The sequence below is a fragment of the Amblyomma maculatum genome, chromosome 1 (assembly GCF_055883805.1).
Source record: "Amblyomma maculatum isolate TAMU_Amacu chromosome 1, ASM5588380v1, whole genome shotgun sequence".
NCBI lineage: Eukaryota > Metazoa > Arthropoda > Arachnida > Ixodida > Ixodidae > Amblyomma > Amblyomma maculatum.
Genome location: NC_139344.1, coordinates 440,197,042 through 440,208,967, shown reverse-complemented (window position 1 = coordinate 440,208,967; position 11,926 = coordinate 440,197,042). Strand labels below are relative to the sequence as shown.

Here is an 11,926-nt window from a genome sequence, read left to right as displayed (position 1 = left end):
TCCCGCATCTACATAAATAAATATTTAGGCGAGGAATCCTGCATCTTATGAGAGTCATTTTTACTTCACACTGCCGTTATTTACATGAATGAACTTTCCATGAGTATATGAGATGCTAGCTGTAGATAGCAAGGGATCATTGTATGAAGCGGCTAGGTGTCGATAACGCTGAAAACGGGACATTCCAAAAATGGTGATATTAGGGATGGTACATAAAACAGATGCATCAAGAGCTGAATTAGCCGGGAAATCTGCCACTTCGTTCTTGAAAATACCGCAGTGACCGGGGACCCAGATGGAGCGTATTTCTTTCACCCAACCCGGTATGAAATACTTTAGTGAGCGGCTCAAAAGAGAATCCCGTGCTGACTCCAGTGACCGCAAAACAGAAAGAGAGTCTAATAGAAAAATTATTTTTGATTGATTGCAGGGAACCTTTAGTAGTGCTAGCCCAATTGCCATAAACTCTGCTAAAAATATCGGTGTGTAATCCGGGGTACGCACCGAAGAACTTCAGGAGAGAGACTCTAAAAAAATTCATATCGCTGCTTTCTGCGCAGTCACAGATGCATCAGTGGCAATTACAGTGTGATCAGGGAACTTTTCAAGGTGATCACATAGGAGACTGGATATTAGACTTGAAAGTAAGTGCTTCACATTAGATGGAAATATAGAATCATAGTTTATATCCACAAATGACGTTGAGCAACCAATAGGACATATAGAACCAAGGTCCACACCAATGCTTGCTAAAATGCTCTGCGTGAAAACAACCTGGGGCATGCAGACCCTTGGCCACTGGTGAGTGAGAAAGAGGGCTGGGTTTGACACAAAAATATGTATAGACACACCGGGAGTAGCCTCAAATGATCGCAAGAATGATCTAACAGTTAGAAGGCGGAAACGGGAGTTAAGGTCCGGAATGAGGGCCTCCAAGTAGAGAACAGTGGTAGAGACTGACTGTGGAAGCCCTATGCAGAGACGCAGCACCCGTCTCTCTAAAAGCAACAAAGGATGCAGTTTATATCTCGGACACACAGAAAAAAGAATGTAGCCAAATGCCAGTATCGTTCTCACATAGGCTTTGCACAAAAGTAGAAGAGTATCTCAACGCATACCAAATTTCCCATTACTTATTTCTATGAGCCTAAAAAGGCCACGCTCACCTTTCCGAACATCAGACTTGATCTGAGGCCTCCAATCCATAATAGCGTCATACTTAATGCCTAAAATAGCGCCGATTGCACTCGAGGTATACCATCTTTTGCGATAGTTTAACGAAACATATAAGGAGGTTTTGGTTTTAAAAAGTAGCAGACTACTTTTCACACATTTAAAACTAATTTACTTTGTCCAACTAGACCTCAAGCGAATTTAGGTAAGCCTGTAGTGAACGACAGAGGTTATGAATATCTTTTGCCGAGGCGAAGAATGCAATCTCCTCTGCATATACATATACAGTGACATCAGGTTGGTTGGTTGGTTGGTTTGTGGGGTTTAACGTCCCAAAGCAACTCAGGCTATGAGAGACGCCGTAGTGGAGGACTCCGGAAATTTCGACCACCTGGGGTTCTTTAACGTGCACTGACATCAGGATGAACCTGAATATCACATATTATAAGTAAAAGGAGTGGTTAGAGCACAGAGCCCTGGAGCACCCCTCTTGTCTGTGCATAGGTAGCTGAGATTAATGAGTCATCAGTGCAAAAGCATTCTCGTCCTTTCAAACATTCCCTGGTCCACACATAAATGTAGAATGGAGGACGTAATAATGTACCCAATATGTCGCCCAGAAACGCTACTCTTCTTCTTCTTCTCCACTCCGTTCATATAGCACGCACCCACAGCCGCGGATTGGCCAGAGTTCAGTAAATGTCTAAGAATTTGATACATTATCTTGACTTTGACTGTATGATATATAACTCGTTACTTTGAAATTAGTGTTCAGAATTTTACGGTGACATAATTAGTGATCAATAAAAGGGCAATTCTTAATACAAAAAATGAAGAGCAATGCAGAATTTGCATTGGAGTAATGCTAAAGCACGGATGCTGTTGTTGGTTGCTTCTCGTTTCTTCTAGTTGCTTTACTCGCTTCTTGTTTACCCATTTTAGTTTTTGGTACTTTCAAATAGCGCGCCAATCTCCTTTTTTTTAGTCGATATTTATTGCTTCAGGGCATCAGTAGGGTATGAGATGAAGGATGAATAAATGATTAAATGAATGGAAAAAGGTTGGCTGATTTTAGGATGTCCAGAAGTGGGCGATGATGAGGTCCCTGCGTCAAAGTGACATCTGAGGCAGATTAGTTGCTGACAGGCCAGCTATGCCCAGGTGCCGATTCGTGTTGGCTTGAGTGCTGGGCAGTTCCACAGCAAGTGGTGGATGTCGGCCTCGACATCTTCGTTTTTACAGATCGGGCATCATGGGCGAGGATATAAGTGTTGGAAGTAAGACCACGTCCTAGTTACAGCTGGTGTAAGGGCAACACCGACCAGGATCCTCCTAAGCGCAACCTCCTCTGCACGGGTGAGACCGCGGGGAAGGAATATCGCACACGGAGGGATAAGTGCACGTGTGCTGCGCCGGAGGTGCTCCTTTCTTGACAAAAGGAGGGTAGCGTCGTCGACTTCGAGAAGCCGTGGGATCGATGCGTCTTGGTTCACGAGGCGGGTCGCAAAATCAGCTTGACTTTGGGAAGGCAGCAGATCCCGTGGGACCCACTCAATGCGTATTGATTGCGGGATGCGCGCCGCAAGCTGGTGGATGTCCTGGCAAATTTTAGGGCAGCGGCTGACACGTCAGAGCAGACGTACTGCTTGAAGTGCGTCAGTGCGGATGACAACGTGGGCTGTAGGGAGCATGGTTATAGAAGTCACGGAGCAGAGTGCCTCCTGAACTGCCACAAGCTCAGCGCATAAAGATGTAAGTGGTTCCGAAAGCTGAAACGTAGTTGTCTGATTCAGGCTAGGTCTCCGTGGACAGTAGATTGCCGTTTTTGCTTCACAGCCTTGCAGGCTTCTCTCTCCAATCTCTTCCTATGCCCTTCAGTTCAGTTCAGTTTTATTCCTTAAAGGCCCCCATTTCAGGGGGTGTTACATAAGGGGTGGGATTACATTTGTAGTGAGGAAAACAAACAGCGATGATAATTTAACATTGAATGTGATCTGTTACGCGTTCTTGAAAAGCAGATGTTGAAGCGATGGCGACGATGTCATGGGGTAGGCCGTTCCAGTCCGTGGCTCTCGAAGAAACAACGAAGCTGAAAATGTAGCAGTGCGTGATAGTGGGCGGGCAACTTGAAGGGGATGACTGGTGCGGTGAGATATGCGTGATGCGGAGGTGATATACGGTGCTTGATTGAGAGGAGAATAAAAGCATTTGTGATAAAGGGTGAGGCTAGCAATACGACGACGTAAAAAGAGGGGTGGCAGTCCGGATGTAGCTTTCAAGGATGAAACACTGACGTCATATGAGTATGAGGAATGAATGAATCGGACAGCACGATTCTGCACAGCTTCCAATGCGGTGATTAGATATGCTTGATGTGGGCTCCAGATGGGGGATGCCTATTCTAATTTGGGTCTTATAAGTGATTTATACGCGAGCAAGTTAACATGTGGTGGGGCAAGACGAAGGTGACGTTTTAGAAAACCGAGTGTTTTGTTTGATGCTGAAATGATGTTACCGACATGAACCTGCCATGATAGATTAGAAGAGAGAGTGACTCCTAGATATTTATATGATTGTACTTGCTCAATCTGAGTGTTAGAAATTGAATAATGAAAGAGATATGGATTGTGACGACGAGTGAAGGACATGAGTTTACATTTACTAGGATTGAGGGACATTAGCCAGTTATTACACCAATTTAGTACGTTGTTAAGCTGTGTCTGAAGAGTGTATTGATCGTGACAGTTATTAATGGTGCGGTATATAACACAATCATCTGCGAAAATTCGAATGCTACAGGAAACATGCAGGGGCAAGTCGTTAATATATATTAAGAATAGGAGGGGACCGAGGACAGAACCTTGTGGGACGCCTGAAGTAATCGGGAGAGATGTAGACAGATGGCCGTTAAGATAGAGTGACTGAGAACGGTTAGTTAGCAATTCTTCAATCCATTTGAGAATATTAGGGGGTAGGTTCAGCTTTGAGAGTTTTAGTAATAGCCGGCGGTGGGGAACCTTATCAAAAGCTTTGGCGAAATCAAGAAAGATGGTGTCGGTCTGCATATTACGGTCTAGATTAGTGTGCAAGTCGTGAAGGAAAAGCGCTAGTTGGGTTTCGCAAGAGAGGCCCTTACGAAACCTGTGTTGTGAAGGGTGAAAAAAATGGTTTTGGCCCAAGAAGTTTACGATTTGTGAGTAGATGACATGTTCCATGATTTTACAAGGCACACTAGTCAATGAAATGGGGCGGTAATTCAAGGGCGAGTCTCTGTTACCTGATTTGTAGACTGGAACGACCTTCCCCGTTTTCCAATCAAGAGGCAAAATTCCTGAGGAGAGTGACTGTGAGAAAATGAGACATAAATATGATGCACAAATTGATTCCACATTTTTCAATAGTTTTGAATTAATCAGGTCCATACCAGCTGATGATGAAAGTTTAATTGATGAATTATGGATGAAATGCCTTCTTCGACGAACGTGACTGCCGGCATGGGGGTTTCTAATTTAAAGGGTGGTAATTGGGAAGGTGCGTCGAGTTCGGTAGTGAACACAGATGTGAATGCATGGTTAAATATTTCTGCGCAATCATGGTCAGTCACCGCTTCATGTGAATCATTCGTCAGTTCAATATCGGGAGGATGTGTTGGGTTTAAAACTTGCCAGAATTGCTTGGGGTTTCTTATAAGTTTGGTAAGTCATTGTGATAAAATGAGTACTTGGCGTTACGAACAGAAAGTAGGTATGATTTTTCGGCCTCGAAGTATTTTTCCCATGCGGCAGGCGTGTCGTTTCGTTTGGCGGTACGAAACAATCGTTTCTTTTTGTTTTCTAGTCGTTTTAAGTGCTGGGTAAACCATGGTTTATTGCGATTAGTATGAAAGGTCATCCTTGGTACGAAAATATTAGTGAGATGATTTAATTTGTTCTTGAATATCAGCCAGTTTTCATGAATTGAGCGAGTGTGAAATGCGGATACGTATTCAGGAAAAAAGGTGTTAAGTTCTTCAGTTATTCCATTATAGTTACCCTTATCGTAGAGTTGTATCGTTTTATCGGATGTCTGTTTTTTAGTCGAGGTAAATGAGAATAAAGCATGCATGACTTTGTGATCGCTGATTTCAGGAAGGTAACTGATGGATGATACATTCTCGGGGCTGCTTGTTAGTATCAGGTCGAGCGTGTTTGCTGATTCTCGTGAGACACGGGTTGGTTGGGAAATTAATTGAGTGAGGTTAAAATTTAAACAGACATCGATGAAGTTCTTCGCCTCTGCATGACACGTTATTGTGGAACTAGCTATGTTCTGCCAATCAATATCCGGGTAGTTAAAATCACCAAAAAGAAGAATACGGGCATTTGGATATGTGAAAACAAGTTTATGAAGGATGTTGTTCAGATGACGTGGGAAGTCTGGATTAGCCTGGGGGGGCCTGTAGCAAACGCCAAGCAGAACTGTTACGGGAGGAGCGCGACAGATGAGCCATATGGCTTCAATGTCGGATGCGACGTCAACAACAGAGCATGATATGCCTCGATGAATGGCAACGAGAACACCGCCCCCCCGTTTGCCTTTTCGATCGTTTCGATACACTTCGTAGTTGGGTAAATCGGCCAATATTTCCGCATCCGTTACGTCCCTATTTAGCCAAGTTTCTGTTAGTATTAGTATGTTGCTCCCGGATGACGACTTGATGTTTGATATGAGTTCGCGCTTTGGAAGAAGACTACGGATGTTAGTGAATATTGTCGAAAACGAGAGAACATTGTGCGGTGGAGCGGGTCGACGATTTGTTAAAGTTTTGTGACGGGGCAATTGCTATGCTATTTCCTTAACGGCTTGGGATGATGCGTCAAATACGTAGCGTTTTGAGCCGATGTGCAGGGTTTTGAAGCGCAAGGAGTATTTGTTAGAATTGGCTTTGGCAAACGCTAGCAACTGTTTACGCGCGTGTCGAACGGTGCGGGAGAAGTCCTCTCCGATACTGTAGTTTGTGTCTATCAATTTACAGCCATTTGATAACAGTGCGTCTTTGGTTTTATGAGATAGGAATTTTACGATTACGGGACGAATTCGGTCGGCTGAATGATTTCCGAGGCGATGCGCTCTTTCAATGTCGTTAGGTTCCAAGGTTATATCAAGATTATTGCGGCAAACATCAATGACTAGTTTTTCTGACTCAGCCCACGTTTCAGCGCTAGCAGGATCAGGGATGCCATAGAAAATAAGGTTATTCCGACGTGATTGGTTTTCCGCGTGATCCAGGCCTGTTTCTAGTTCTTTAATCTTTTTAGCTTGGTCGATTGTGGTTGACTGCATTATTTCAATATTGTTTTTGAGGTGAAGAAGTGTTTGGTAATGCGTTTCGAGATCGGCCATTCGTTTGTCTAGGCTTGCTATGGTTTGATCTGTTGTGTTCAGCTGTATTTTGAGGCACTGTATTTCCGTAATAAACAGGGTCTGTCCCGCGTTTAGCTTCTGTAGTTCAGCGAGTACAGCAGCGTTGCCCTCAGGACCAGGGTTAGTCTCAACGTAACCTGATAGCATGATCAAGGAATGAATTACGTGAGCACACTCAACGGCAATGGCGACACAGCAGTGCGGGCTCGGAAACTGCACCAAGATATAATTACTGGATTTTTTAGCGAAGAGGGCATACGGTGTACTGACCTGCATCGCAAAGGTAAGCGGATTAGGTGGCTGCGCTGTGGTGCAGTCACCGAGCCCACGAAGCGGTGTCAGCGGGTGAAGCTCTTTTATACATGTTGGCATTGTTGCTGATGTCGTTGTGGCCATCCATGGTACTGTGATTTCCGGTGTGTGCAGCTCCTCTGGCGGCATATCCAGTAGGGATGAGCACTCGCCGGGTGGTGGATGGCAGGAGCCAGGGTCATCTCCAGTGTACGGCAGTGCGCACACCGATGACGCCCCCGGAGACAGGCCTGCCAGGGACGGCAGCAGCAGGCTGGCAAATGCGAGGACGGTTGTCTGCATCGCAAAGGTAAGCGGATTAGGTGGCTGCGCTGTGGTGCAGTCACCGAGCCCACGAAGCGGTGTCAGCGGGTGAAGCTCTTTTATACATGTTGGCATTGTTGCTGATGTCGATGTGGCCATCCATGGTACTGTGATTTCCGCTGTGTGCAGCTCCTCTGGCGGCATATCCAGTAGGGACGAGCACTCGCCGGGCGGTGGATGGCAGGAGCCAGGGTCATCTCCAGTGTACGGCAGTGCGCACACCGATGACGCTCCCGTAGACAGGCCTGCCAGGGACGGCAGCAGCAGGCTGGCAAATGCGAGGACGGTCGTCTGCATCGCAAAGGTAAGCGGATTAGGTGGCTGCGCTGTGGTGCAGTCACCGAGCCCACGAAGCGGTGTCAGCGGGTGAAGCTCTTTTATACATGTTGGCATTGTTGCTGATGTCGATGTGGCCATCCATGGTACTGTGATTTCCGGTGTGTGCAGCTCCTCTGGCGGCATATCCAGTAGGGACGAGCACTCGCCGGGCGGTGGATGGCAGGAGCCAGGGTCATCTCCAGTGTACGGCAGTGCGCACACCGATGACGCCCCCGTAGACAGGCCTGCCAGGGACGGCAGCAGCAGGCTGGCAAATGCGAGGACGGTCGTCTGCATCGCAAAGGTAAGCGGATTAGATGGCTGCGCTGTGGTGCAGTCACCGAGCCCACCCTGTTTCTAGTTTCGTGGCGTCACATCCTCTACGTCACATTACTTCACTTCTTGTTTACCCATTTTAGTCTTTGCTACTTTTAAAGTGTGCGCCAATCCCTTCCTGTGCTATTTTCGGCTGTACTTCCGTTTGCGTGATGTCACATCCTTGGCATCATATTAGTTCACTTCTTGTTTGAGTGAATGAGTGAGAAGACTTTATTTACACCGACATGGACCTCGGGGCAGGGGCTCAGCCAGGGAGAGGGTCTCCTTGCTGGCTCTCCCGCACCGTGACCACAGAGAAGGTCTTGGAATAAGCCTCCGCCAGGCGTAAGACGATCTTTTGTTAATCCACATTTGGGCTGCAGATGTAGGACTCCCAGGTAAATTGATCAAGGGGATCAGTTTCTTTAGCTCCCGGAGAATCGGGGCATTGCCAGATTAGGTGAGTTTGACTCAGAGGTACTTCGCAGAGATTGCAAGCCTCTGGGTTCCCTGTCAAATGATTATGCAGAGTAACATGAGGAAAGAAACGATTGGCTTGAATACTTCGCCAGGCCCTGCATTCTGAGGGTATTAGGTACATATCTGGTGGTGAACAGATCTTGCCGTTTAGTCTGGGAGTCTCAGAGAGCTCCTTGTAGGTGATGAGGGGGTCTTTGTCTCCGGGTAGCAGGGTCTCTATGGCCGCTCGGGTGTATACATTTCGAGCGAGGCGATAGGCAGCCTCATTGCCTGATAAACCTCGTTAGCTGGAACCCAGATGACTGAAACCTACCGGTTTAGCGGGTGCTTTCTCAGTAGACTGGCCGCCTGCTTGGAAATTAGGCCTTTGCTGAAGTTCCTAACAGCCGCCTTATTATCTGAAAGGATAGTTCTGGCTTTATAGTGCCTGTACATGCCAGCTCTATCGCAGCCTCTTCAGCTAGTAAAGCGTTACGCGTATAGTTTCCGCGTCTCAAGTTCCATTAGTTCAGCAACATGAGGTGGCTCACCTGACTGAAGCTTTAGTTCTTGCGGTACTTTTAGGCCCACTACAGTGGAGTTGAGCCGCCAAATCTGGACCTCCCTGACCGCCTAAGCAATCTCTTCCCAGGTATTATGCATTCCCATAGCTAGACGCGTCTCTGTCGACGAGTTGGGGGGATGCCTAAAGCCCTTTTGAATGACGTTCTGATCATTTTCTCTAACTTCTCTACTTCACCAGGATTTAGCTAGAAAAAGGGAGTGGCATAAGCTATCCTGCTGATTACAAAGGCACGAAGCAGTTTTATTAGACAATGTTCTCTGAGGCCTTTGTTCCTGAGAGAGATTCGTCTGAATATCCCCGTTATCTGGTGGACATACGTCTGAAGCTTTTTCAGGATGGTGGTGCTTTTCCTTTTCTGCTGTAGGAAATACCTCAGGATTCTAATAGTGCTGACTCTCGGTAGCTTGCTCCCTCCCACGTATACCTCCACTGGTTTGTGTAGGTGCGGTAGGTGGGATTCTCTGTTCAGTTGTGATTTGCTGCACATTGAGAAAAGTTCAGATTTGTGAGGAGAGCAAGATAGTCCTCTCTCTAGGGCGTGGTTTCCAACTATATACGCCGCTTCCTGCAGCCTATGCGATATATCGGCGCTGGAGCCTCCATAGGTCCATATTGTTATATCGTCTGCATAGATGCTATGTTTGATGCCTTCTATCTTCTTAAGATGGGACGAGATATCTTAGATTGCAAAATTGAAGAGTACCGGGGAGAGGACAGATTACTTGGGCGTTCCTCTGCTCCCGGTACTGATGGGCTCGGACCTAAGTCCCACGAAGCTAACGTCAGTTTTCCTGCGGGTGAAAATCTTCGACATAGTTGAAGCACTTGCTTCCCACTCCAGCCGAGTTGAGGCCTTCGAGAACCGCTCTGTGCTCAACATTATCAAATGCCTTAGTTAGATTGGGTCCCAGGATGGCTCTATATGACGCATTGTTCTCGGGAGCGTCCATGATGTCGTGCTTTAATCTGAGCACGACATCCTGTGCGCTTAATCCCGGCCTGTACCCTACCATCTCCACTGGCCAGAGTTCCTTGGTTTCCATATGACTAGTGATTCTGATTTGGACCACATTTTTAATGAGCTCTCCCAGACAAGGTGATATGGGCCTCATGTTGTTTATCTATTTTAGTTCTCGGTATTTTTGAGTCCCTTCACATGGGGGGACATGGGCCTGTCAAGAAACACAGGTAGCACCAATAAACACCACACCAACATCGGAGCAGTGGGAGGCTGCGCTGCCCTGCTCGACGCCTGACGACCAGCTCAAGCTGATTGACAGAGCGCGCAAGACGGCAAAGGCCACTGGGGCCCTGGACTGAGGGCCCCACCAACGGAATTCCCTTTGTGTAAATAAAGTTTTTCATTCATTCATTCATTCATTCTCGGTATTTACAAATTGCGCGCTAATCCTTCCTATGCACATTTTCGCCTCACCTTTTGGCTGCGTAACGTGACATCCTTGACGTCACCTAAATTGACGAATTTAATTAACTACTATAGTATTTGATACATGCAAGTGTGGCGCCAAGCCATTTTCTAATTCGAACTTTTTCGCCTTTACTATAACATGTTTGCCTCTAATTATTTACCTAATTACTTTTATACTTAATTATTTTTTCGGACACAAGATTGTCTCCCTCTATCGATTAACACCACTCGTTGACCTATACCCCTTCAGAATTACAACTGCTGCGGACATAATTTGCGTATTCTGCCTCTATTTATTACCTAATTAACTTATTGGTCTAATTATTTTTCGGACACAACATTACGTCACCCTCTATTGATTGACATCACTCTCACCTCTACCACGTTTCAATTACACCTTCTGCGGACACGATTTTGCTGACGTGGCCTGTGGACGCGGCCTGCGGACGCGGCTTGCGGACGCGGCTTGCGGACACCGCCTGTGGACACGGTCTATGGACATGGCCTGGGGGAGCGGACGCGGCCTGCGGACGCGGCTTGCAGACACCGCCTGCGGACACGAGCTATGGACACGGCCTGGGGGAGCGATCTGCGGATAGAAATTTGTGAACATAGAGAAGTAATGCTTTCGCATTAAAAATGACACACTTTGGCGACTAAGCTGATGAAAGGTGAAAGCCTTAGTGCCGCATTCTGCTGCGCATTGGTTCCGAATGTGGCGGTGAATGATGCTTCGAGTAAAGAAGGTGACTAATGTTTCATATTCCTCCTTTCCTTTATGGCATGGTACATGTCTGCGCGGAGAATTGTAAAGAGGGTGACTAAAAATTGGTTCACAGGAAGGGAAAGGCGCAGTAACTGTCACATTTGCTCTGTGGACACCCGAACCGCGCCGTAAGGGAAGGGAGGAAGGTGGGAGTGAAAGTGGAAAGAGAGAAAGGGGTGCCGTAGTGGAGGGCTACGGAGTAATTTCGACCACCTGGGGATCTTTAACGTGCGCTGACATCGCACAGCACACGGACGCCACTTCGTTTCGCCTCCATCGAAACGCAGCCGCCGCGGTCGGGTTCGAACCCGGGAACTCCGGCACAGTAGTCGGGCGTCTTACCACTGCACCACCCCGGCGGGGCAAGAGGGTGACTACTGTTTCACATTCCTCTTTCCTTTATGGCATGGTACATGTGTACGCGGAGAATTGTGACAGCCCCGTCGGGGTGGTGCAGTGGTAAGACGCTCGACTACTGTGGCGGAGTACCTGGGTTCGAACCCGACATTGGCGGCTGCTTTTCAATGGAGGCGAAACAAACATGCCTCCGTGTGCTGTGCGATGTCAGCGCACGTTAAAGATCCTCAGGTGGTCGAAATTACTCCGTAGCCCTCCACTACGGCTCTTTTCTTTTCTCCCTTTCCACTTTCACTCCCACTTTCTCCCCTTCCATTAAGGCGCGGTTGAGGTGTCCACAGAAAACAAGTGAGACAGTTACCGTGCCTTTCCCTTCCTATAAATCAATCAATCAGATGTGACAGATAGTGCGCCTTTTCTATCCTGTAAATCAATTTCAAATGCTGTTTATGCTTGTCGTGCTAAAGCCTCCTAGATATCTGGGTCTGCTTCTGTTTGCTGC

The 11,926-nt window shown here is 47.1% G+C and overlaps 1 protein-coding gene across 1 annotated transcript; it reads right to left on the bottom strand.

Moving 5' to 3' along the window:
• Window positions 1–5,877: 5,877 nt before the first annotated feature.
• Window positions 5,878–7,820, bottom strand: LOC146209542 (uncharacterized). Its single transcript, XM_084601431.1, has one exon. The coding sequence runs from the start codon at window positions 7,804–7,806 to the stop codon at window positions 5,995–5,997; it is 1,812 nt and encodes a 603-aa protein (XP_084457557.1). The 5' UTR covers window positions 7,807–7,820; the 3' UTR covers window positions 5,878–5,994.
• Window positions 7,821–11,926: the final 4,106 nt, after the last annotated feature.